This window comes from Idiotropiscis lumnitzeri, chromosome 4, assembly GCF_059441095.1.
Source record: "Idiotropiscis lumnitzeri isolate Australia: NSW breed Sydney's pygmy pipehorse chromosome 4, RoL_Ilum_1.0, whole genome shotgun sequence".
In the NCBI taxonomy this organism is placed as follows: domain Eukaryota; kingdom Metazoa; phylum Chordata; class Actinopteri; order Syngnathiformes; family Syngnathidae; genus Idiotropiscis; species Idiotropiscis lumnitzeri.
Window position 1 is genome coordinate 9,423,854 of NC_142394.1, and position 27,784 is coordinate 9,451,637.

At 39.2% G+C, this 27,784-nt stretch overlaps 1 protein-coding gene across 4 annotated transcripts in view; it reads right to left on the reverse strand.

Annotated features, from left to right (window-relative positions):
* The window catches only part of LOC148338038 (teneurin-3), a 225,217-nt gene that overhangs the window by 97,825 nt on the left and 99,608 nt on the right, over positions 1-27,784 (reverse strand). For all 4 annotated transcript variants that reach the window (XM_088292542.1, XM_088292543.1, XM_088292545.1 and 1 more), the window contains exons 5-6: positions 16,516-16,754; positions 1,121-1,246 (exon numbers count right to left, since the gene is read on the reverse strand). In XM_088292542.1, the coding sequence (XP_088148668.1) occupies positions 1,121-1,246; positions 16,516-16,754 (365 nt within the window). The remainder of the gene's footprint in view (positions 1-1,120; positions 1,247-16,515; positions 16,755-27,784) is intronic.

The following is a 27,784-nucleotide window of genomic DNA, read 5'->3' on the forward strand; positions in this document are numbered from 1 at the left end:
GAATTGTCTTAAGGCAGTGGTCCCCAACAACTGGGCGGCGGCCGCACAAATGAAAGGATACAAAATGTACAGCTTTTGGTTTATACATTATTGGAGACGTGATTGGATTCTCTCCGTTGTCTCCGTTAATGATGGACTCTAGACGCATGTCAAGAGGCTAAATATCTAAATCCACAAGCAAGCAAAATAAGTAAAACGTTTCTTTGCAATGGAGAAACGGGCCAAAAGCAAAACCGAAAGGTGCATTTCACAGACAATACCAGGAGTCTGGAGACCTACTTGAAATATGAATTCACTGCAAAAGGATATTCCCACACACTGAGCCCGCTCTGCACAATAAGCGGCGAGCGGCCTTTGATTCTGCATTATGCTGAGTTTTGTATTTTCATTCACTTAAGAATTGTCCTACGGTATCTTGTTATGAAGCCATATTTCAGGAGGATGCTGCTAATTGTTTTCCCTACCAAATATCCCAGTTTTGGTTTTGCTCGTACTATTCATGTAGTATTTATTCTGTGTTGTCTGTTTCATGTTTAAGTGTTCCCAAAATGATCATATGAACGCGCTGTTTGTGTTGGCGCTGAAAATACACAGTGGATTTGCGTTTGTTGTTGTATTTGACACAGTGATACATCCCGACTGAATAACAAACATTCCATGTCGCAGAAGAGCGAAGTTTAGCCAGGTTAGTTCTTGGGAAGTGATGTAAGTTTATGTTTCTGCATGTGCATGCACATTTCCGGTGTATTTTTTAAGTTAAACATTCTGCAAGCCATTTGTTTTTAAGGGTAATGTAATATTTGTTTGACATGAAGAAGTGTTTTGCCATCATAAATTGCATAGTTACGTTTTAATCTCTTGATACAAGAGTTAATGAATATATTCGGGAGGCCTTCGATTACACACTTTTTTTTCACCATGGTTTTTCTGTAGTTACTCATTTTAGATTGTAACGGCTTGCCTAATGGAGATGCCCCCGAACATAATGAGAAATTAATTATTTATGATTTGGGGAAAAGTGGCACATTAAGGAGTTGTCGGCCAGTGTTATAATGGACGGAAACTGACATTATAATATACACGTATAAAAGAATAAGCAATCACAGTGAGCTTTCCTCACCGTCGGCAGCGAGGGCCGTGACGGCGCTGGACGGCGTGGGACCGGCCTTTCCGACTCCGCCATTTTCAAATGCTGGCTGGCTGTCCAAGTCCTGCAGTTGCCAGTTGAGGCCGAATAGGTGCATGGCTGTGAAGTACACAGAAAAGCCACGTGGGTGTGCAGAAGCAAATTAGCCCCCCAGAAAAAAAATAGAAAACTGACAAATAAAGCACCTGTGGGATGATGTGAGCAGAGGTGGAAAGTAAGACGAAATACTTTGTTCCTGGACTTGAGTTCAAGTTTTCAGTTCATCTGGAATTTACTTGAGTGGATTTCTTTTTCAGAATCCCTATTCCAGTACCTTTGATTTAGGAGTACAAATATTGGAAGGCAAGTGTAGCACCTCGAAAAGGCTTGGTAGTCACACCCTAAAATGTGCAGGAAGTGTTTGTTTATACACTTTTAGCCCATTACGGAGGTTATACTTTTTCAAACTGGGGCTGTACCATCTCAACACCTGGACAATGACAGGGAAACAAAATCTCGAGTTTTCGAAATACTATATGATGTGCATTAAATTTTGCATTTCAAAATGCCATCTTAATGAAGCATTCTAGGCAGCACGTTTGATCTAGATCTACAAAAATTGTGAGGCAGATGTAACAGCCTGGGACCGACAAAATGACTTTTGGAGCCATATGTTAATTGTAACAGTAAGTCCACAGTTTTGAATTTACCTTGGAATTTGTGTTTGGTGCATGGCTGTGAAGTAAAGAAAAAAGCCGCACAAGCGTGCAGAAGCAAATGAGACAAAAAGGCAAATAAGGCACTAGAATGATGCAGGCAGTGGCGCAAGGTAACAGTCAAAATACTTTATTGCACTTGAGTATTTTTTATTTATTTTTTTTAGTTATCTACAATTTACTTTTTTTTTTTTTTTGATGACCATTTACTCCATAAACTTGAAAATATATTCTTACTACTGCTTACTTTATCAAAATATGCTTGTTATTTGTTTTTTAACATCTGTGGATAATGAATGGAGAATAATAATTGTTGCAGTTATCATGGAACCCTTATTATTTTTCTTAAGGAATTTTGCTTTGCCCAATCGAACTCTCGACAATCGCTCTGCCGTCTGTCTCGCCATCTTAACCCAAACTGCAGAGACAGACGGTGACGCCACAGAATCCAAAGCTTCTTTCTTAGAGGGATTTTTTCCCCCTCACCTCTGTTGCTGTTTGGGGTTTAGTTGGGTTTCTTTAATGCATGAGGAGTGATGTTATTGAGTTGCTCAACCGGTAAAGTGCCTTGAGATCATTTCTGTTGTAAACTGGCGCCATACAAGTAAAATGGACTTGACTTGGAATTATCCAAGCCGCTTAGCCTCACAAGGGTTGCGGGCATGCTGGAGTCTAAGTTATCAAAGTAATAAAAAATAAATAAATGGAAAAAAAGATTATAGCAGACAAAAAAATAATTTCTACTTGTGCTTTATTACTTTTTCTTAAGGATATGAATCGAATTAGTACTAAAACTTTTCCCAGAGTCATATTTTCCCCAAGTATCTGGACTTCTACTTCAACTCAGAGGATGAGTGTTTTTGCCATCTCAGGATGCAGGCAGGATAACTCTTTAGAGAGATAGTAATTTATTTCACATTGTTTGTGCGAGCGTGTTTTTGCGGCAAGGCGACACTGATAGCGGTGGTTTCAATCAAGGCGTGCAGGAGCCCTGTTGCTTTAGCACATTTCCTCGCAGTTGGCACGGCAATGTGGGCACATTAACACAGCGATGGTTTTATCAGAGCCCCAGAGGCACCAGCAGTCAGGAGTTTAATGTTTCCTTTTAAATAAAACATTTGGTCTGGGGTGCTTTCAACACCTGTAGTTGGCTTTCGGTGGTTCCAATCGGTTGATGGGTTTGTAAACAATTTGGCTTTATTTCTAAGTGCATCAAAATGTAACAAAGCCACGTGATGTCGCTCTCTTCTTGTGGTGGTCACAAGCAATCAGTGATAAGCAAATAAACTTGATCCTTGTTTGTCGTGTTTATCGTGTTTCAGACCATTCTACGTAAAATGAAAAATTGCAACATAGAGAGACCATAAAGAATGATGAGTTTTCCCCACCCACATGCTTTGAAGACATTTCAAACTATCGAAACACACTTTGTATCATATTCCTTAGTGCCTGTTATCAAAATCTCAAAGTCAACAACATCGGAGACTATCAAAGAACATCACTTTGGGGGTCTTTTTACTTTTGTTACACAACGAATTTAACTTTAAAAATGCAAATTGAATGTTGGCTAATAACTATGTTTTAATTATTTTATCCTTAAATTGGCTTACCTTAACTAGAATCCCATGGTGCATTTTAGCCAAAGTTACAATCCTGGTGGATTAATGCACGTTTAAACCCATGAAGAAGAAGCGGTGAAGTAATCATTGCTTAGCTTTGGATTTGTACGATAACCTCTACAAGGGCCTTTGAAAAAATGCAATGCGGGATTCTAGTTAAGGTACGCTGTTTCAAGACAAACTTTTATAAACATTGTAACATTTGATTTGTCGATGTTTCGTTTTTCTTTTCTTGCTGACTGAGCCATGTTTGTCGGGTGGCTTCTGAACACGGCCGTTTACTATTTGCCGTTCCGGCTTGTCTCTGATTAACTAAACGACACATTTGAGAAACGTTATGAGTTGTTAAAAAAAAAACAATAAAATACTACTTTATTTGTTCAAAAGTGCTGTCTGTTCATAAATGTGGACGAGACTGGTGAGATACAACAATGGAAGATGTTGGTTGAGGCTACGATGATGTGCAGCCAATCAGCTCCCGGTATAAATCCACTCATGCTCTCATTGGTCAATCTTGTGCGGGTAACCAATCACGCTCCTTGTTTGAGTGCCCGCCTCTGAGTTAGCTCATCTCTTTCCACAATATAGCTGCGGATACAACTGTATTTTTATTTCTTTTATTTTTTTTTAATGAATATTTAGGAAAAAACACAACGCAATGAAGCCGCAAAATGTAAAGCACAAAGTGGTGTGGGAACACGGAACATCATATAACAACGATAGTCCAGTGGGTGAGCGCTAACATTTTATTTAAATTGCCATTGAAGTGCCAACGAGTAGTGGACCTTGTTATTCTTTCTCTGAATTCCCACTGTAGAGCTCACTGTTGGCCAGCATGTTGAGGCACAAAAAAATATAAAAAACTCCTAGAGTGCCAAAATAAAACAAAAAAAACCCTAACATTTCTGTCTTTCTTCAGTGGTCGAAAGACTGTATCATGTAAATAGGACGTAGGATTGCTATGGGTGATAAGCACTATAACAACATAAAAAAACACTCACATGACTAAAGTGCCATCTTTCCCTCTCCTCCGAATTGTCGTCAGGATTTAAAGATGAAGTAGGTTTGCTGTATGGATTAGTAAGTACTATTAAAATGAAGTGTTGCAAATGAAAACAAACAACAACAAAAATACAAGGTTCTTTAATTTGGGAACATTTCAGGGAACGCTTGCCGTTTTGCCATGTTGTTGCCTACACAATAGTTTTCACAAGACAGTTCTTGCACTGGAGGAAAGGTTTTGTGGCATCACCAGCGACACACTTGGGATGCCAATGATGGTGATTGTGAATGAGGTTATCATCTAACTCTTAAAGTTTCTATCTACAAATGTAGCAAAGATGCCACTCCTCATTGAGTATGAGACGGCAGCTTTGAAGAAAGTGAGGAAAATAACGGTGGTGGGGGTCGGTGTTACATAATAAAAATGCAGAGTGGATTTCATGCCACCTTCATTTTTGTTTCCGCACAATCTAAGTGCCTTCTTCTTATTTCGGTGGTGGAAAACAAGGTACATTCATGGTGAAAGAAGAGAGAGCAAGAGAGAGAGCGAGCGAGAGACCAATCTCCTCCTTCAAAGACAACTAGCCGATGAGAAAATGTTGAGGAAGCATCTTGATTCCCAGGCCATTTGATGTGCGGGAAAAAAAGTTTTTCTTTTTTTTTTGTTTTTTCCAGACTGCTCGGTAGATGGGTATCGACTTGCAGTGAGCAACTTGAGAGGTTGAGGGGGGCCGGAGAGGATATCAAGTGTAGGGCACATCAGACAAGAGAATGAAAACTGCTATGGAAAGTCTATCAATCGCTGCTTTGTTAAGGGGGAAGTCAACCCCCCCATAATTTCGTATTCTTGCAATAAAATGTTCTATGTGCCTTCACTAACCTAAACATGGCATTCTGATTAATATTGTACTTGTGAAATATTAATTAAGCAGCAAAATCCACCGTTTTTAGCCATCACAGGGGGCTGCCATTTTGTCACTTCTGTCGACTGAAAATGACGTCACGGTTGCTCAGGGCTGCGGTAATGACCAATCACAGCTCATCTTTTTTCTGAAGATGAGCCATGATTGGTCGTCACCTGAGCCCTGCGCACCTGTGATTTTGAATTCAGTCCACAGCAAGTGGCAATATGGCCGTCCCCCGGGATGGATATAAATGGGTGGATTTTCCTTCTTAACTCACATTCCACAAACACAATATTAATCTGAATGTCATGTTTGGACTAGTGGGTCCACATTGAACATTATTTTGTCAAGAAATATTTTTGGGTTGCCTTCCCCTTCAAGGAATGTCGGATATAGCTCCCTTTCAAAATACCTGCAAATAAACTAAAACGGTGGAAAACTGGAGTTCACATTAACTTTGGCACATAACGTATCAATTGATGTGTGAGATAGCCATATCTGTTCATTAAATTCTTAACTCTTTGTATATATGGTAGACTATTTAGTCATGTATTTTGCTACTTAGAGTACTGCTGACTATTTTTGCTGTTTTTTAAATTCACTTCTGTAGATACACTTGATAGTACATGATCTATTTAGTCATTGTGTTTGTGGTTATTTCATTGTCAACGTCTTATCGAAAAACTATTGCTATAGGTGGAGGCTATGTTGTCAGATACAATGCTGCAGACTCAATTCTGCTACTGTTGACAATGATCTCTGCATATACAGTATAATACTAATTACACTTAGGGCTCTATATTCATAGAAACACAGGGGCATTTGAGCATCCAAAATGATCATTTTTGTGCAAGTGCAAGCCTCATGTTTGGAAATTTGGTGGACGGCTCTGAGCCATGCAGGGCGTTGCGGCTTAGCAAGGTTTTTGGCAGACGTCATATTATTTCATTCGTGTATATGACAACATGGAGCATCAAACCCTCTGAATTATTTTCTGAACTAATTGAGCGTACTACTATTATCATCTTTATTATAGTTTTTAAATATCCATCTATACATCCATCCTTTATCACAGTCTCTCATCCTAAATGAATTTATATATATTTTTTAATTGGAATGGCAGCAGCCGCTTCAATTGGCTACAAATCAAGTTGGCTGGGTTCATGCCCCACAATGGCGCAAATGGCCCGTTTCTCATGGTGCCAAGCTGCGTGTGTCTACTAAAATTGCAACAATTGGTGTAGCCTGCCCCTGAGCAGTTAGACAGCGCTCCACACCGGATTTGCACTGGGCAGGTTTACAGAGTATTTATTATTTATTCCACTCTCAACAGCTTATTCAGGATATTTTGGGATACAACTCAGATTTTATTCTATATGACGCACTATTCTTGCTGCTGCTGTTGTGGTTTATTTGATGATTTAGCTATTATTACAGTTTTTATTTTCCTCGCCTTAGTATTGCGTAATGTGTAACATTGATCAATCTTACATTAGGGATAGTCTCTTGCCTGTTTGCTCAATGTTGCCTTACTTTCCTCATAATTCTTTTTTTTGAACTAACCCTTAAGTTTAGACTCGACACACTATCATGATTTAGAGAAGTCCACAAAGCGCTGTCCGCACATAGCAGCATGAGGCGGTCCCTCTATGTTGCTTTCACTTGTGATTTATCGGTAGACTGCTGCAAGGTACCCAATTGTTTCGGTCGAAATAATTCTCCTTTTTGAGGGCCAAAACATGAAGGAAAACTCACCAAAGCAGATCTTGCGCAAAATTTGTCATTTTAAACTTGTCATACATGCATAAATGGTAAATGGGCTGTCTGTCGTATAGCACTTTTCTACCATCGGCACTTGAAGTGCGTTACACTGGTACCTCATTTAAATACTGATGACGCAGCATCAAGAGCAACCGGGGGTGCCGTATCTTGCTCGAGGACACTTCAACGTAGTCACACTGGCCGGGGATCAAACCCCCAACCTCTGAGTTGGGAGATGACCACTTTACTAATGAGCCATGCCTCCCCAGCAAAAATGGGTCTGGAGCACACCCTACAGAGGTTTAACAGAACCTTATACTGGTACGTTTGACCAAGGCCTACAAAAATTGGAAGGCAAGTGCAGCACATCGATAGTCAATCTGTTGACTTGTGGTGCTTTCATCAATCACCATGTTGCTTCTGTGTGTGTTTCTTTTTTGTTTTGAACTTTATTTGGCTTTGTCTGCGTGTAGCTGGCGCTCTTCTTATCTTTGATTGGTTGGCATGACAACAGAAAGTTACAATCTTTGTAGAGTCTACTATTTATAAATATGTATTTGATAGCAGAGATGGAAATTCCATCAATTCCAATGACGGAGCGGTCTTGAATCTTAACTCTTTGTATATCCGGCATTCATTTAGTATCGACAGTATTTGGCATTATTATCGAATAATAAATGTTTGTTTAGCAACTTAGACTGCTGTAGACTATTCTTGCTGCATGTATAACTACCACAACAATGTTGACAGTATATCACGTTTATTGATGTTTATTTGATTCTCGACTCTTCATATACAGACTATTTAGTGATAAAAGCATATTTTTTCATGACATGGAGTACAATTCTGCTGACTATTGCCGCTGCCGTTCACATTGAAATATCTACATAGTAACGTAAACAGGGAACATTTCAACCGGGTCTCAGATGTCAGGTCATCCAAATATGAGCATATTTTTGCTCACAGGTCAAAGCACTCCATGTATCCCTATTCAATGTTTGTGCCAATTGGCTCTTAAATCAGCTTCTCCCCCCTCAAGCAATTTTATTCCACCTGGGGCTTGGTCTCCACTTACCTTGTGAATATCCCGTCATTTCCATAAATTATTCTGGCAACCTTGGCCCGTCACAATGAATATTTATGGACTCCCGAGAAAAAAAAATCCCCCTTTCCCGCTTAAAGCTGACCTTTTATCTGTTATGTTAAGAGCGTGCCCAGTAGAAAACCTTTGCTGGCGGTAAATTGGGGAAAAGGTTGGATTTGTACATTCGTAACATGTTAGTTTAAGCTCGGGGGTAATACGAAAAAAATCTTCAAGTGAGGTTCAGAAAAAAAAAAACCTGTAATGCTTCTTAATACACGAGAGCGAGTGTGAGGAGACAAATTAAAATATTCACATGTCACACTTCATGCAGACCGCCATGATAATCGCTCATGATAGCAGAATGAGCGACGCGGCCCATCTGGAGTCGGCTGGTGCCAAAACCAACTCTGTGGAGCTGGGATTTACACCCACAATTATGGATATTAGGATGGGGATGGAAGCATGTTATGGGACAGGAAGTGTCATTACCTTGCTCTCTAGCCACATATGTAAACAAAGACAGTGCAGCCTAGCCTCTGGCCGGAGGCCCTTTTCATCAACAAACATCATCGGTGTTTTCAGATATATTATGAATTCAGATTGCTCAAATAGTTAAAGTTGTACTCGTTTGCATCGTTAATTTTCGAACGACGAGCTATCGAAGCTCTGGCTATACGACTTCATGGCTTCCACTTTGCTTCTGGCATTATGTGAAATTTGTTTACTCATTTAACACTGTGAGTTGAATTTTTCTGTTCCGTTGCTTTCCTAAAATGAAGACAAACTACTGGTATTACACTGAAAAGAAAACATTTAACCTGCCATACCAATCTCTAATGATATGTATGTACTGTAAGTACGTTAGGTCAAAGTCATTTTAAACTATAAATTGTTCATGTTGATTTGTCGTCTTCCTAAAAATAAAGGTCAAACTGTTAATTTTGTACTTTCACAAAAAAAAAAAAAAAAAAGCCAAATGATTGATGATGCACTCACCCCCAAAAAAAGACAAATTATGAAGTTAGATTTTCCAAAACAGAACACAAGTGGAAGACAAACTAGTCATGGTGCACTTTACCAAAAGTAAAATGATCTTCTATTTACAAAAAAAAGACTTAAAAAAAATTCAAATAAAATAAAATAAAAAAAATGGATATTGTGCTTTCCAAAAATTCCGACACACAGTATTACATTATTTGGAGAATATGCTGGTAGCCATTTTTTATGTTTTATTTTAAATGCCATCTGTTATTGTTTGCACCAACGAAAATAACTACTACTTTTACTGTCCCCAATGTGAACCCATCACCTCGCGGTACTCACACCCCCTGTTAGGGGTGAAAATTGCCGACTTAATTAAATTGGTACCTTCTTAAATCAGTGTACTGTTTGGTGGAAACACGTCATTAGGGACAAAAGACTTTGCAGTGGATTAAGTCATTCCCCAGTGAGTGCTAAAGCCAAATAAAACAAGAATAAGCATATGAATTTAATGATATTAGCTCATAAACAGCAGCAAATGTTCCGCCAATAAAGGCGCCGTAAGCACAGATACAGATGTGGCACATTTACCACTTCTCCAGACAGGAAGCGCTAGTTCTGGGCTCACCGATAAAGCGGCTGGGAAACAGTCGGCACCCTTGCTGGGCCATATTTCACCTGCTCACAAGGTCCCCGATTCCCTTAAGTTGAATAAAGAGTCATATAGTGCATTGGCTCCATCCTTTGGAGGGGAAAGATGGTTTATTATTGTGGTCAAGACTGTAAAAGGTTTGCGACAAGTCAGCTTTGACACTCAGCAAAATATAGCAGCTGAAAGACAAAGTGCTTCTTGTCTTAGCCAAGCCATATTTGGCATACGGTCCTTTTTTTTGTTCATATTAATGCCTGGTTCCATTAAAGCTGGATTATCTGGACAACAGACAGAAAAAATCTGAGTGCCTAAAAGGACGGTTTTTGCCACTACGATGCCATGGCTATTGATGTAAGGACACATTTTTAGTTAGTATCAAGAAGACACATAAAAATAGCAATATATCAACTCTTAAATGAAACTTTGCACCTTTATTAGTGCATGGCATTCAAAATGACAAAGAAATGAAAGAAATCAGGGTGGTATAATATATTTTTACATGACTTTATATGTTAACTGAATGAGTATTGGGTTACAATTTTTTTTTCTTTCTTTTATGTCATGTTAAAGAGGGGAGCCGAGTTCCAATCATGATTCATTAGGTAAGGGAAAGGAAGAGTAACACTATGAACAAATGCAGTGCAGCTCAGCCTCTGGATCGCAAATGACTAAAAGAAATGCCATCAGTGTTTAGTCAGTATAATAAATTCTGACTTTTCAATCTATTACTGCTCGACTTATTTGCGTCATTCATTCTCTAAAAAAAGAAGACAAACTATTGGTGCCCTTTCTCACAAAGGCAAACTGTTGATGTTGTACATTCCTAAAATGAAGAAAATTGTTGAATGTTAATATAATCTTTCAAAAGAACAAAGATTCATTGAACTTTCCTCAAAAGAATTGCAGAATTTTCCCAAAAACAGGAAAAACTAGTGTTGTTGTTCCTCTCCAAAATGAATATTATCTTGGTTATTTTTTCTCAAAAAGTTGGCAAAGTATTTTGTCACTTTCCTAAAAAGAAAACACATTAATGAGGTACTTTCCTGAAAATATAGAGTCAGCATGGAAGCCACGTTTGCTGGTGGCGGTACCACAAGTGTAACATAGATGTGACTGCAGGTCACTTTATCAAAATCAGCAATTTTGTCAGGTAGAATTTGATGGATGCACGTGTCACCTGGGGTTGATTGTATAAAGAGGGCACATGTATTTCAGTGCTTGCCACTTTGCTGCCCAAGGGGACTGCCGTGCTGAAAGAAACTCCATGCGGAAAGGCCCCGAGCCAAAATTCAAGCCCAGAGTCTTTGACCGCAAGCACATACTGGCCAAACCATCCACGTCGTTTGCTCTTGGTCTACAAATAACAATCATAGTGGGTGGAAATGATAGAATCGGGCTTTAGTAGAGTCAATCCTTCATGTTACCATGTGTCAACAAACGGAGTTGTAGTTTGGGCTATAGTACTACAGTTGATCATTAATTTTACTATGCAATGTCCAACGGAAGGGCCATCCAATCACAATCGTTTGGCCTATGATGTACTCAGTCGTGATCTTTTAGCATTTGTCAATCAACGGGAGGCCTGTTACTAAATTGGTTGGGAGAACAATATGCTATAGTAAAATCCCTCATTAGTTTTACTGTGCCAGCCAAGGGAGGGCGCACTCCTTTAGTTTGCTATTTGACTGTATGGGCAATAATATTGTCAATCATTATTTTACAATGGAACAATTAAGAGAAGGACTGTGTCTTCTTGAGTGTTTAAATGGACTATAGTAATTTAACAATGTAAAAGAAAGAAAGTCCATGTGCATAGTGTTTTCCGTCATTCAGACCAAGGGAAGGTTTTATGTTTGTGATAAGAATGGGTTACGGTTGCTAGAGATGGGCTTCCTACCAAAGCAAGAGGATGTTTTCAACAGAGACTATGTGAGACAGATACGTTTGAGATGTATCACGTGTGCAATTTAAAAAAAAAAAGAAATATGTGTACATATATAGATTAAGAGCGATGCCAGACACGCTCTCTGGAGGCAGCCTGTCTGCGGTGTTCCATTTCACAGAATGACACGTCTAAAGATTGTCTAATGCCACCGGGAGATAATGGAGTCGTGCATTTCTCTTGCAAAGACTGAAAAGGAAGGAAGGAGGCGTTGTCGTCGTCTGCTGCTTCCATTTTCCATTTCATTTAAAATGCGCTAATTACGACACGCTAATTATCGCCTTAAATCATGAGCATTCTTTGCATGGTTTCAGTTTGTGAATGAAACACATTGGAAGTGACTGGTTCCCTGACTTTAGCTTTGTCGCCTTGCCCTGCTCCCCCCGCCTCCCACAAAAAACAGGCAGGGACCCTGGCAGGTGTCTCATTGACAGTGACAAACTATCAGACGGAGTACAGGCGACGTGTTCATCTGGCAGTGCCGGAAGGACAACTGGAGGTGAATGTTAGTCAAAAGTGACCAAGAGGTTCATCGACTCAACTGTAAATGACGGGAGGCGATTACTTCCAAATTGAAACAATGTCGTGCGGGTTATTTTACAACACAAAGTTGAAATCAAGAAAAATAAAATAAAAGGAGTGTTATTGAGAAAGGATATCATAATGTATGCCACAGTTTTACTGCAATGGAGCATACTGTTATGTAATGATAAAATATGTATTAGATAGTGTGACCTATTAGTATTACTCAGTGAACAGTTGATGATACAATCATCAGAAATCGGTATCGCAAGGATGCAGAAGTAAAAAACCAGCAAACAGTATCAATATGTATCACATCATTATTTTTCAGCGCACAGTATTGATACACCAGCCTTATAAATAAACCAGCATGAAATAATATGAATAGATTTGTGAGGGTAGATTATAAATACAGCAGCATCAAACTTCAACATTCCAACGTGTGTTATTGGATGTAGGGTGCAAATTTGCTATACCCGTATTAGGCCTTGTTCAGACTGCCAGCCAAAATCAGATTTTTAGCCCATTCACATTGAAACTGGGTGTCTCGTTTGTAGTCTAGACAGTCACAAATCACATGAATTTAGAGTTCGCCAAGACAGACGAACAAACCACATTTGGGAGGTAGTTTAATATCCGTTTTGGACAAGATGCCTCTCAGTCTGAGCAATTCCAAACACACAAATTCGTTTTGATCGTCCGTGACATCACTCTATGTGATGCAAGACCCAATGCACCAGTCCAGAGAGCACCATCCGAAGTGCGGAGCCATAAGAAAAATGGAGCATAGTGAAGAAATTTCCGTGGGGAGATGGCGCTAGACAAACAAAAGTTCAACAGCATGTATTTGTTGTTGTTGCTGTCGCAATTTTATGTCGTTAAACACTACACATGCTGGACGACGCCTTCGATCCGTCCATGTTACTATAGCAACCTATCAGATTGATCTGTAATGTGACTCAGCCTGAACAAGGCCAAATCCCATTTGGACACTTGCTAAAAAACAGTATGGACAGTCAGCCCTGAGTAGAAATCCGATTGTTATCAGATACGCCTGCAGTCTGAACGCAACCTCCGATAAAAATATCACAATTTATTGTATCGTTGGCTCTTGGGGCAAAGTATCCTCACTGAAGAATTTCATAGCTATATCATGGCAAACAATGGTTATTGTAATCATAGATTCGTCACATGTTCATTGAGTTAACTCCTTTTTGTATTGTTACAACATGGCTACTGCGGGCCGTAGCCGACACCAACCCAGAGAAACCCGTTCCGTCATCGTTACACACGGACATCCCTCCAGAAAGTTTAATATTACTATCACAGCTTTGCGTCTTTTCCCCATCCTGAGGGAGCTTCGATTGTCTTTTGCAATAGCACTGTCATTCAATGTTGTGGTTTGTGGCTTTTGCAGTTGTGCCGAGGTTCAGTGTTGTTGTGTAGTGGAGTAATTTTGTTGTGACCTTTCACGCCTACCGTACATCTGGCTCGTGCAAGGATGGTACAACATACATCAAGCCAACAGTCTCCTCTTCCACCAATTCTGCAAACACCTGGATCCCCTCAGATAAGTTTGAAATATTACTTTCTGAGTCGATTTCTGACTGGCTTTGTTGTTTGGAGCCCCTCAATTGTTGTTCTTGAAACGACATCACACTTCCGAGTTGGTCGCTTGCCAACATCTCATTTCGGGAACATGATTACTTTTTTTTCATGCTTTGTTTTTATATTGTCTTTAATTACTTTACTTTGATTTCATTTGGCATTTTCTGAAATTACTTCTCACTTGGTCTTTAAAGTGAATTTTTATAGAGTGTAGAACAATCAGTAATAATTTCTTATTGCCGTTAGCAGTGATTCTGCCTGCGTGGCTTAGTGTGTGTGGGTGAGTGAGACAATAAAGATCATAATGCTAATGGGTGTTTTTTTTTCCTTTTTACAGTGCGCATGTTGCGACTGTGGGAGGAAGAACATGCAGGCTGTGCATAGGCGGCCTCAGTCTTTTAATGGTAATTAAATGGCAGATAGGCTGCATTTATATAGAGCAGGGGTGGGCAAAATTGTTTTGCTCAAGGGGACACATTTGATTCTTAAAATGGACAGATGGGACCGGCCATTCGAAGAAGAGGCAAAAAAAAATTTATGTGTGTGGAAAGCTGTAATGTAATGTTATGTGTATGTATGTACAATTGTATACCTTTGTAATAAATGTTTCTACTCTCATGTTTTTATTTTATATATATAAATTTATTTATTTATTTTTTTAAATAAAGTATTTACCTGACATCAAATGAAGATGTAAATACTTTATTTGATCAGTTTTGTTGCTTTTTATGTAAATTGTTTATTTTGATAATTAGATAATAATGTATGGTTCTAGTTCCATTTTATGATAGTATTTAGAATCAATGAAGTTATTGATTATACAGATATCTAATAAAATACTGTGATTTTTAACTGTTTACTTTAATAATTTGTTCGTAATGTACTCATTTATTAAAAAAATGGAGCATGCTAATTTGTAATTGCATTATTTAAATTAAATTGTTTCAATCAAAGAACAATCGTTTGTATTTGTAGTGTATTTTTAACACACTTATATTTGACAAATTAATTAATTTAATAATATGCAAATTATTTAATTAAACAGCATTTATTTTACTTTTTTATTATATATTTACCACATATTTTTTACTTTTTTATTTTTTATTTAATATGTTAGGCTTTAAATTAATGTAAATCATGATGCCGTGAATCGCAAATGAATAAATAGCCTTTGTGGCTGAGTGAGTACAATGAGCACACGTCTAATTTATGTTTCCAGTGGAATTCAATTCAATTGATCCCAACACTGTCACTCTGCACAACGATGTCTAATATGCAGAGTCGATCATGGATGGACTACGCTCCCGTGTAAAAATGTCTAGTCTTTTTTTTTTATGCCTCAAGCAGTAAATAAAGTGAAAAAAATATTGTTTTAATTCAATCAATTACAAATTAATTATGGGAGTTTTGTGGTATAGGTTTAACACAACTAATTGCATAATTGTATTAAAATTGTATACTACAGGAAATGGAAAAACAGTTCAGAATCTCCAAACCTAATTTAGCGATGTGTATGTTCTTGATGTGGTTAAATGAATTTATCATGTCATTATAATGGACTTTCATTGTAGCTTAACTATATAAATAAGAAGTGTCACTGAGCCTTTTTAAGATATGAATACCCCCTCAAACAAAACAGACTCAGGAAAATTTGTATTTTTCAACTAAAAAGGACGACAAAAAGAAAAGAATATTTTGCTTGTGAAGTCTTGCTCTGTTTCCGATTCAGCTGTTATTAGGCCTATTTTCTCCATCTTCGGATAGGAGCTAACTGACTTCAGAAAAGGAAACGTCACTGTTTCCCTGATTATAGCTCCTCCACCGAGTCGCCTTGATTCTCACTCTTGGATTCACATTTAAGACAGCGTGAGAAATGACTTCTGAGGAGCAAGGAGCAGCCAAAGCGATTTTACAATGGGGACATTATGGATGCACGATACCAGTATCAGCCGTAACAATTGACTGACACTGTAGCGTGTAGCCTAACATACAGCTTTCTGGTATGAGCTATACCATGTACTTGTATGTACGAAGATACCCTAAGGACACGGAAGACAACACTTTATGGCGAGTGCAAATTATGCCCTGCAAAATGGATGATTAACTCTTAAAGCGGCCAGCACCGAGTTTCGCGAGCTATATCGCTTGCTTCGCTCCACCTGCACAGTTCGTTGAGCCACGTTTCTTTGATGGCCCGGAATAGCTGATAATTAAGTGTTCATATTCTGTTCGTGTTTTGTATTGTACCGTGTAATGTGTTCATAACATCTTTGGTTAAGTGTTATGACCCCAAAGCGTGTCAATTCTTTGCAGAGAGAAACACACGTTTCCCTTGTTGAAATCATTTGCAGTTGCTTGTGGGTTGTGCAGATGAAATTGTGTTTCTTGTAACCGTGACAGTTTTATTATAATTTCTTTGTTTCTGCATTGTTTTTTTTCACCTGTTTGTTTTGTAATTAATGCTAGCTTGCTGTTTAGTTAGATTAGCGGTCAAGTAATGGCCGCGTGAACAGCATGATAAAGAGGAGTGTTTAAATACCAATTCTAATTGAACCCTGACATTAATTGGTCCATTCAGAGTGAATGTTGGCACTGACCTATGCAGTAGCAGAGGATGACTGACAGCAGCACGGCCACGGCAACCGCAATCAGAGCGGTGCACTTCCAGGAGCAGTGTTTGGGCGACTTCTTGAACTTAAAGGCGCCGCGGGACAGGCTGCCGCGGGGTAGCGGGCGCGCTGGGGTGGAATACACTGTGCCCGTTGCCATGGTGTAGCCGGGGGCTGCCGCGCCGAAGAAAGGGGTGCTTCCCGTGCCCGTCTTAAACAGGAAATGCCTGTCGGATAAGAAGATAGGCATATTGATATCAATATTTCAATGCATCATTTCGTTAGCCGAATAGCTTAGTTGCCCAAGGTGTATTTGAATGTTTTTAGAAAACATTGAAAAAAAAATAACAAGCACATTGTTATTCTTTACTGATGTGCTGACAAACTGCAAGTTAAAAATGACTTGGGCAATTATGTTATAAGACTAACGATATTGTAAGCTCTCATGGCGCACTACTGATACCACCAGCTATGATATGAATACAGATAATGTCTGAATCTCCCAGGGAGCAGTGCAGATTTGGAAGCATTAGATGTCTACATCAGAAGGCAAGGCAACATTATTTGTAGAACACATGGCATACACAAGATAGATCAATGTGCTTCAAAGTACAACATTTAAATGTATTTACATAGAAAACGATTGAAGATTAAAAATATTAAAATGTAAAGTGAAGAAAAATAGCCGACTAAAATTACTAAAACCTTCAGCAAAGGCTCTGGAGTCAGCGTATGTGACTGTAAGAAAACGGCGAAAAGAAATGGCATTTACGTACAGTAAAGCTAAACGAAAGTCATCATTAAAACCTAATCATAAAAAAAATAAAAAATAATGTTACAATGAGCTTAGAGAAAACTTAATTGTAGACTGTGGATGATCGGATGAAAGTCATATTCAGTGATGGATGACGAATTCGCATTGGGCACGGTGATGATGCTGTAGACGTTTGTTTGGTGCCGTCCCAATGAAATTTATGAAGACGACTGCCTGAAGAAATTTCCACAGTCTTTGATGATATGGGGCTGCACGTCATGTAAAGGCACAGAGGAGATTGCTGTCATTACATCCTCTCGCATTTCACGTTTGAAAGGACGTTTGTGGATGACGAAATCATTTTTCAAGCCGAGAGCAAAAACTGTGAAAACATTCCTTGAAGAAAGGCACATAAGGTCAATGACAAGGTCTGCAAATAGTCCAGATCTCAATCCAATTGAAAATGTTTGCTCCATGAAGAGGCTCCAACAAGCAAAGATGATCCAGCAAAAGCAATCACAAAAAAACAGTTGATTGTTAATTAAGTCCATTCCTGTGAGATTCGAAGTTGTGAAAAAAAGCCAGTGTTGATGCAACAAAGTACGAATAGTGTGCTTCAGTGTTCTTGTGTTGTTCATGATTCCATATTATTTTGACTCAGAATTGAATGATTGCATAATTTTTTCCCTCTGCGTTGTCTAAACAAGTAACTACTTGACTACCACATTTTTTTTCTTGATTTCTTGTCATGTTTCCTACATCTAGAAAGCTTGAAATTAGTTTAGTGGCATGTCTGTGATAACAACTGACTGATGATAAAAAAAAATTTCAGAGGCAGCATATATCGATATTGTTACATATCGTTAGTTCAGTTAATATCCATATGGTGTCATTTACTACTGCTATCTTGCACGCTAAAGTATAAATACAATGAGTGTTCTACATAACGCATTGCATCATTCACCCCATTATCAATGTAATCGCAGCTTAAAAAGGGTTGCGGAATCCGAACATAGGCTATTGCAATCTGGTTGCAGGTGTGCACTTTAAAAGTCTGCAAACAGTGATACTTGTTTTTTTTTTTATTATGCTTTTTAAAACTGTGTTGGATTCATAACTGCATGAGACGGAAACCTTTAATATTCATGAATAATGAATGCTGCTGCCATTAAACTGCAGCATCGTTAAATATCGTCATAAATATCGATAGTGCCCCCAAAAATATTGTCCAGATCTTAATAGCTGCCAGAATGCATGACACTAGGTTACGTAAAAACCAAAACAACATGAAAAAACAAAACAAAACAATATCTCATAAATACAATGGACTCCCATCTTGTTCCCTTGACCTTTTGTGACCAGGTCTGTGCTAATAGCCTATAATACCTGTGCTAATTAAGAGGCTTTAATCAAAGGCATTACGCAGCCATCGTCCTATTAACTTTTAAACCCCAAGTGAAAAGCTCTTAAGTAAATGAATTAAGCCATCTTGCCACTCTTACCAACGCTTGTACTTTGTGGATTAATACCCCCAATGGTCATAGAGCTCGAAAACTGTACCCGCTGACCCCGCGTTCTGCATTCGACTATGCTGTACATTGGGGAAGAATCTTTACCACCCAAAACATGAGTTCCCTCAGTCTGTGATATACTGTGTGCTTAAGATTCGTGTGCCACATCCAGTTGCACTCCGTTTCTTTTTCCAGGCTTTTGTGCCAACCTCAGTTGCTCACACTGAGTGAACAAAGCGTGGAAGTAGTGTGCTACACAAAAAGCCCCCAAAAGAAGCACGGAGTAACAGAGATATGGAACATCATTCACTTATCTCTCACTTTTGTGCAACTTCTAGTTGCACTTAGTGTTTCTTTTCAGTCTTTCTTACCACCGCTTATCCACCCTGAGCTTCTTTTTCAGGCTTTTGGGCCACCTCCAACTACTGTACAATCTATACTTCTTAATACTTCTTCAGGCTTCTGGTCCTCCATCAGTTGTGCTTCATGATTCTTTTTTTTTTTTTTTTTTTTTTTGCCAAGACCAGTTTCGCTACTTCTTTTCCAGACTTTTTTTTTGCCACCACCAGTTTCACTCCGGGGCGCTTGCCAGCTGGCCAAAGGAGGGAAATGAGGAGTGGCATTTCTGGCCCAATTGATAAAACCATTAAGTCCAAGTACTGTTGCAACATGACTGACTGTCAATTGGGAAGTATGTACGGGTTACTATGAAAAGGAAGCACAGACTTGCACGGGCAATACCTTGCAGTTTGAATGGCACCACTGTGGTAAGGTGTTGAATATAATCAGTTACCCAAGAAACACTGAGTCACGATCGTGACTTCTGTCGACTCGTTTGTTACGCCTCAGAATTTAATAGAATGACCTGAAAGTGAAAAATTACGCCAGGGAACACCTTGTACTGATTTTGGCGACCGTGGCCATCCAGCCATGAGTTGCTCCTTTCAAATAAACAGCGTTGGTTTGGCATGACAAAAGAAAAGCTGCTGATGTGCACCTCAAAAGTCAACAGATAGTAGAGATTTCTACTGACTCACCAACTGTAACTAAGCAAATTGTCTCCATTGACCCTGAAGGGAGTAGGAGGGGAAAAAGATGATTAAAAAAAAAACATAAAACGGTCACCACTGCTATTTTTTGGTGGGTGGGCGTTAAAGTCTCCCCCCCAAAAACTTGAAAGCTTTTCTGATTGTTTAAAAAAAAATAAGTCCCCCATTCTCGCTCTACTTTTGGGTTAAACTCTTTTTTTTCTGCTTGGTAATGACTTTAAGCAGCCTGCAGTAGTAGTACTCGGAGGAGGATGAGTTGCCATGGCAACTGACAATTCAGATACACACTCAAAAAGTCATACATTTGCTCATCAATTATTTGCACGGCATCTGTAAAGTCTATAAGTTTTCTGGTTTAAATCCGACAAGAATCTGCACTCAAGGAGCATTAGCGCAGCCAATTAGTGGCATCATCTAAAATCCCCACGGCGAGCCACGACGCACTCAAACACACAAAATGGCTGCTTTAACAACTCTTAATAGTCTTTTTCGGGAAAGTAGGACATGCAGTGAAACTCTAAGCGTCGCCTGCACCCGCTACATATTGTGATCAATGCTGGAGCGGAGAACAAATGTCACACTTTAGACCCGTCTGGCAGTCCTTGGCGGCCCCTCGATCGACGCAAGCTGTCGACACACAGATGGAGGGGGATTCCGTTTAAAGGTTAGTGCGCGTCACTCCTGGAATGACAATGTTCCAGGTAAGTAGGTGGGAGGTGTGTTTCCCATTACCGTTGGCTGGATGCGAAAGCTTTTTTTGACAAAAGCTTTCTGATGTGAGGCTTCTGTGGTCCATTTGAGTTTATCTGTTCGTCGAGCAAAGATGTCGACTGCAGACAGCAGTGCTAGCATCTGGTGCTAACCATTAACTAGCTTGATGCCATATGTTTATCACCTGTGAAAAAAAAGGTCGCTTGAAGAACAAAGAATTAAATTGTTCAGAGCAACTTTAGCCTCTGTGGTTAACTGCTGACTCGTTAGCTGCTATGGGTTTGTCGTTTGTAATCAAACAGTAACTTAGAAGAAGGAAGGACCAGTGAGTACTGGACAGCACCGTGGAGTAAGTTAAATTTTGCCATTTGTGATCCAAATCTCACTAGAGGAAAGAAGGAGCACTGCACAACTGACACTAAATGATTGGTAGCCAACACGTACATGTCATCTGCGATTAATTAATTCACTGCCACGGCTGTTTATAGTCGTCAATGGCAATCAAACTGTTTTCTGTCACTGACATAAATATTTGGGAAGTATGTTTTTCAACGGGTGGATGTGAAGGTCACGCCCAACTTCTCTGAGAAATGCAGGTTAGTAAACCACTGTAATGACTAATAGAATCTCTGGAGATGGCTTCGTTATATTACTTTTGATGTAAGATCAACACAGCTTTTTCAGAAAAACACAATGATTAGGCTGTGAATTTTGACTTCATCTTTCCATCGTGAGGAATGGAAATGAGCACATTTAAAGTTTAGGAGATTCACTGTGATTCTGTGTAAGTGAATATCTTTTTCTGTTGTTTTTTTTTCCAATCATCTGGCCAGGTGGTTAGGCAGAGTCTCCAGCAGACACTTGCTTGTAATCATCAGCTCACAATCGCTGGAAATAGAGTAGCCCGTTGCCAGAATATTGATTTCTCCTTTTCATTTGCAACTTTATGATTATACTCCCGCCACCGTAGCATATTCTCGAATTTTGTTTGTTCCACGTTACCAGATAATATTGCTCTATTTCTCTCTGTAAGTATGTTTTTTTTCTCATTTGTCTCTTTTTCATATTAAAACGTTTTAGGTCATTTCATGTCCGCGTGGTGAACAGCGTAGTCGCACCCCCCATATATATCCCACTGAGCGGTGAAGCTTTGCCACTGTAATGAATGTTGATTTTTCCTCAGTTGTTGTTTTCAACAATTAACATGTTTTTTCTTGTCAAGAATAAAAAGTGATTGTGAATGTTAAAACTGTGTGCCAATTTCTAGCAAACATCTTCGCAACGTTGAACGAAACCTGACGAAAAACATTCGCCGGCTCCACAGACCTTCGCCGTCAAGTGGGCAACGGCTTAAAGAACGGAAAATTGAGAACAAAAATTTTTGCTCCGGTCAAAGAGGCTACTCCTTCTTTTGGTAGGTTCAGTGTTTATACCATCACAAAACACAATATTCTGTGGGCCTTGAAGAATCTGGCCATATGGAGAATTCTGTTTTGAAAATGGCTGGCAGGGAAAGAGTAAAAAATTGGTAAAAAATAAATAAATAAGGAGAACCTGATGGAACTTGAGAAGTGCTGCAAAGAGGAATGAGCAAAATCACCCAGCCATACGGGAGGTGTGCAAAGCTTGTGGCATCCTATTCAAAAAGGCTTGAAATACAATTTACTGCCAAAGGTGTATCAAAAAAGTGTTGAACGAAGGCTGTGTTGTCATATTGCAGTGTTGTGTTCAGAAATCTGAGGATAATCATGAATTAATTAAAAGGCGAATCTAACGATTGTAAAATACCAGAAGTGTCAAAAGTGAATCATTTTGAATTATGTACTGTACATGGCAAAAAAACAAATATGACAAATATATGACGCTGCTAACTTTGTTAAATGCTAATGATAAAAAAAAAACTACTAGCGGATTTTTCTGAATGGTTCTCATGTTTGTTTGCTTTTAAAGAGCACTCTGTGAAAACAAAATGCTGTCGAACACAACGAACAAACACCGCTGCCGCGTAATTGATTAGCGCCGGCTTGACGCAACATGGCGCATCCCTATGCTAATCCGTCTGGTGGAGATGGCAAAGGGACAGCCGCGAAAGCCGATGAATGGTCTCAACTCTAAGGGACTTGGACAACTGCAACGGCAGAAAAGGCCAGCGGCGCTCTGCGGCTTCCACGGGTTGTCATCGACGTGACATTTGAAAACCAGTCACAAAAGAAGGAACAAGCGAGTGGGTGGATTTGTCCAGAGCTAAACTGCCCAAGAAGAACACTCGAAACAAAGCCAATTGAAGTTGTACTAACGGGTAATCCACCTCTCGGACGCTAGCGCTTAGCTAGCAATAGCATTACGCGGCTGGAGCGGACTAATCAAACTGCTATGGTTTGTAAAAAACACAGAAAACTACTATTGTTGCATAGTCAGAGTGTCTTTATTCCCAAAAGTTTAAGTTATTAAATGATATTTTAAAAATTGACCTTTGTTTGGTTAAGCGGCTCAGATAATGGCTGAATAGTCCAAACAGCACATTGCATTTGTCTGTCGTTCTATTATTAAGAATAAAAACTGAAAAAAGAAGAAAATATTTGAGGTGTTACATAGTATGCTTTAATTTTTTTTAATCAATTTGTATTTCAGTTCGAATTGTCTGTGCCGTTCATTTCTGACTAAGAGCACAAACTACTGATGTCGCACTTTCCTAAAAAGAAAATATTTACGATTGAACTCAATACATATCTTGCTTGTCTGCATCGTTCACAATCAACTTAAAAGCGGAGCGCGTCTTGAGGACCGTCGCCACCAACGACCTCCCACAAGGCAGCAAAACCTCTTCCGACACGCTCGCGATCAATTCCACACGGCGACATTGTCAATGGAGAACGCCTCGGTTCCCTTTGCACGCATGAACGCTTCGATGGAACAATTGTGAACAACCTTCAGATGTTATTCAAGCTCGTGATGTACCCATATGTGTTGTACATATGCTATACTGGATTCTTACAATGGCGATTTAAAGAAATGTATGCTGAGATCCAATCCGAGGGGCTTGAGCTTCAGAAAAGTCAAGGTAAAAAGGCCCTCTGCATCAAAGGATTGAATATTTGTTTGTTTTGCATTTTCATTTTGAAAGAACAAAAATTGTGATTTACAAAAAAACACATATTTTAAGGGGGGTGTTAGTGCTGTGTTAATGCTGGTGTGAAACCTCTTTTTGAAACTTTAATCCTTGTTTCAAACCCTTAGTTAAAATCCAAAACAATCTTGAAACCTTATTTTTAAAAACGTATTTGAACCCCACTAATTAAAACTAACGCTGACTTGAAGCTTTACTTTGAAATTCTTACCTTGGCTTAAATCCCTTTTGTGAAACCATTACCCAACATTTTTTAAAGGGGAGGTCACCCCAAAAATGTTCTTTACAATAATATGTTCTATGCGCTTCCACTAGTCCAAACACGTCAATGTGATTAATATTGCATTTGAGAAATATCAGTTGAGCAGCAAAATCTTTTCCCAGCCATCTCCGGGTGCAGCCATTTTGCCACTTGCTGTCGACTGAAAATGACATCACAGGCCCAATCTTGGCTCAGCTTCAGGAAACAGGTGAGCTTTGGTTGGTCATTACTTGAGCCCTGAGCAACTGTAATGTCATTTTCAGTCGACATAAGTGACAAAATGGCCGCTCTCTGAGATGACTAAAAACGTGTGGATTTTGCTGCTTAACTCATGGTTCACAAACAAAATATATATCAGAATGTCATGTTTAGACTCGTGAGGCAGCATAGCACATTTTATCGCAAATATTTTTGGGGTGGTTAACTTCGCCTTTTAAGTTCCAGTATAAAATGACACATACACTCTCATAAGGAAAAAAAATATATAAATTGAATCTGAGTTTGGTGGTTGGCTCTGAAATGGTCTTGTGGAGAGGAAACGTGCTTTCCTTATTACACATCGTATTAAATAATGAAATGATAGCTTTTCTGAGCCACTTCTGTTTGGAAACCTTACGTTTTGCCTGCTTCTGCCACTCTTAATAGCAACATGGATTTGCGGCCCAACAGCAGGACCATAGGAAGACTTTGCTGATACCGTCAATTCAAAGTGATTAAGCTAGACAACCGCACCGAGTTTGGCCAAAGGCTGCAGGTGAGGCCATCACCTTTTATTTAGCAGTGTGTAGAGTGCAAGGGGAGGCAGATAACAAGTACAGATAAAGTGGATTGGCCCGCTGGTGGAATGAGGAAGGATAGGCTGTGAGTAGAAGTGCAACATGGTTCATGCTTGTGAAGTCGGGAGCATGTAGTGACTCTTTTGGGGAGTGCGTGATTGCTTCCGGTTTCCTTTACAGAGATTTAAAATGAGATGAGGATTGCTGTGTGGTTGTCGGCTAGGACGCAACCCCCACCGCTCACCAAGAAGATTAAAAAAAAAATATATTCATAAAATAAAATATATGAAAATAAAAATAAAAAAAAAATAATACCTATTTTTACACACAGGTTACTAGGTTTGGGGTCATGTTGTGTTTCAAGCATGGGTTAGAGTTGCATAACAGGGTGTAAGGTTTCAAATTGAGGTTTCAAACCAGAGTTAGGGGTTCAAGTTTAGATTTCAAATTGAGGTTTCAAGCATTGTTTATGGTTTCAAATAATGTCAGGTCTTTAAGTTTGGATTTTAAAGTATGGTTTAAAATATAACTTAGGATTTCAAATCAGGGTTTTTATATTAGGGCTTCAAGCCTGGATGACTGTGTCAAGTATTTTCAAATTAGGGCTTCAAGCCAGGTTTTGGGTTTCAAGTAGGGTTGATGACCAGGGTTCGTGTTTCATACCAGGGCTGGATTTCAAATGAATGTGGATAGGGTTTCAAGTCTTGGTTAACATTCTACAATACCCTTCAACTTCATCCATGAGGCAACAGTGCGCAGTGACAGTATCATCGCAGCACCGATCCAATACCATCAACCGAGTTCACATTGATCGGCTGCCTGATGAGGTTCGAAGCGGAAGACCACCCGCACCACGTCAAGCAAAAGCTCAAGTTGCAAAAAGCACTTAGCAGCATTGCGTCAATTAGCACTAATGAATGAAGTGTTGGGCTAAATGTGCTAATTGGACACGCAAGCAAGGAGCTCAATATTGTTGGAGCAATCAATGCGTTTGGAATCTTTTGCGCAAAGCAAGTGTCATTCCCAATGAACACTAACCAAGGTCAGATACCCTACTTTGGAATTTTTACGCTGATTTGAAGGCCTATTATGAAACCATAACTGAGTACTTTGAAACTCTAACCCCGGCTTGAAATAATGAGACTTATGAGACCTTACCCTTCTACTGAAACCCTAATGTGAAGCGCTATGCCAATCTTAAAACCCTATTTTGGCTCAAAATTGTAATTTCTAAAATACAAAATACTCATCCTTATTTGAAAAGTCATTTGAAACACTTACTCGAAACCATTGCAATGATTCTTAAAGGCCAAATTCGGATTTGAAATCATAATTTTAAATTTGACCTTGAAATACTAAACCAGCCATTGATTCCTCAATTGAAAACTAAATTGAAACAATAATACTTGTTTCAAACGTTGACAGAGGCTTTAAACCCAACCTGCAGTTTGAAGTCTGAGTTTAAACCCTAACAATTCAAACACTAACATGAAACCCCAATTTGAATCCTGAATTTCACAAACAATTTTTTTGGTCCTCTTTTTTACTGCAACCCCACCAGAGCACCTACTGTGCAGTACTCAATTGACGAAGACGTGTGGGAACCACTGCCGCCCCGTTTGGAAAACAACGGGAAATGGAGGAAAATAAAAAGTAAACAATGATATTTTAGCGATGCTTGTAAAAAACAGCTAAGAACGAGAGAAGCGGGCGCAGTGAATAAAATGATGCTTCACCACAGGATTTGAAGAATTAAAGTGTCTGCTTTACGGCTCGCACTCCATCACGCCGTTATTGTGTCACAAATGTATTGCAAACAGCGTCGCCGGGCTGATAAATGTTGCACGCTTCTATCGCCTTTCAGTGAGGCCTCCATTTTGACTTGCCGTGACTGGATTGGGTTCATTACACATTCTAATTGATATTTTGCACAAAATCCTACTGAATTCTCCGGAGATAAGGCTCTTACAAGTCAGTGGTGTGAGATTAGAGAGCTTGTTAAAAGGGAACTCCGCCAGGGCACCAGACTATAAATTCGACCAGAATCTATAAATTGGCCTTGAAACCCTACTTTGAAAACTAAAATCATGCTTGAAACCCTGTTTCAAACCCTTGACCCAGGGGACTTCTTCATTTGAAAATGTAATCCTGGTTTGAAACCATAATGTGAATCCCTCTCCCTTGTTTAAAACCCTGAATCAAGCGTGAAACACTAATTTGCAACCATAATCCAGGTTTGCAACTACTACTGTTTGCAACAAACCCTAAGGCTGTTTTAAAACCATAATTTGAAAATGTACCCCTATCTTGAAACCCCGATTTAAAATTTGACCCAATCCAATCTGATTTCATTTATAAAGCACTTTGAACATAAAACACAAATCCAGGCTTGAAATCTTAGTTTGAAACCCTAACCCAGACTTCACCGGTGTGTTAAAATCCAACTCCATACTTGAAACCATAATTTTTAAATTGTAACCCTGGATTAAACGCTGGTTCGAATCCCTGTCCCATACTCGAGAACCTAAACCAAGCATGAATAAACACTTTGAGACCGTAACCCTGTCTTTAAATCCAAATTTCAAACCCTAACCATTGTTTGAATCTCTAAACCTAGAAAAAAAAACTAATCCTGATTTAAAAACTCTATTCCTGTTTTAAAACCTGATTTTGAAACCCTTACCGAGTTTTGAAATCCCAATTTAAAACGCAATCTCTTATTTTCAGAAATTGGCATTTCGTCCCTGGGATGAAACAGGACGGGTGGACGCCCATATTTGGGGCGGAGGACAAGAAGTTTATTAAAAAGGATAGACTAAGCAAGGCCATAAGTGGGTTTTGGTCCGTCCGTTTAAGTACCACATGCATAGAATGCAAATTTTTGCACTCAGAATGAAGTCTTGTAATGTACTGTTTCGCAAGAGAGAGAGAGAGAGATTGAGAGTGTGTGAGCGGGTGAAGAAGCAATTGAGAGCCAAATTAAGCATCTTAAATTGTATTTAATTTGTGCAAAGGGTTAAAGTTCAATAAATACAGCCATCTCCACAGAGCGACCCCGGTCCGAGGT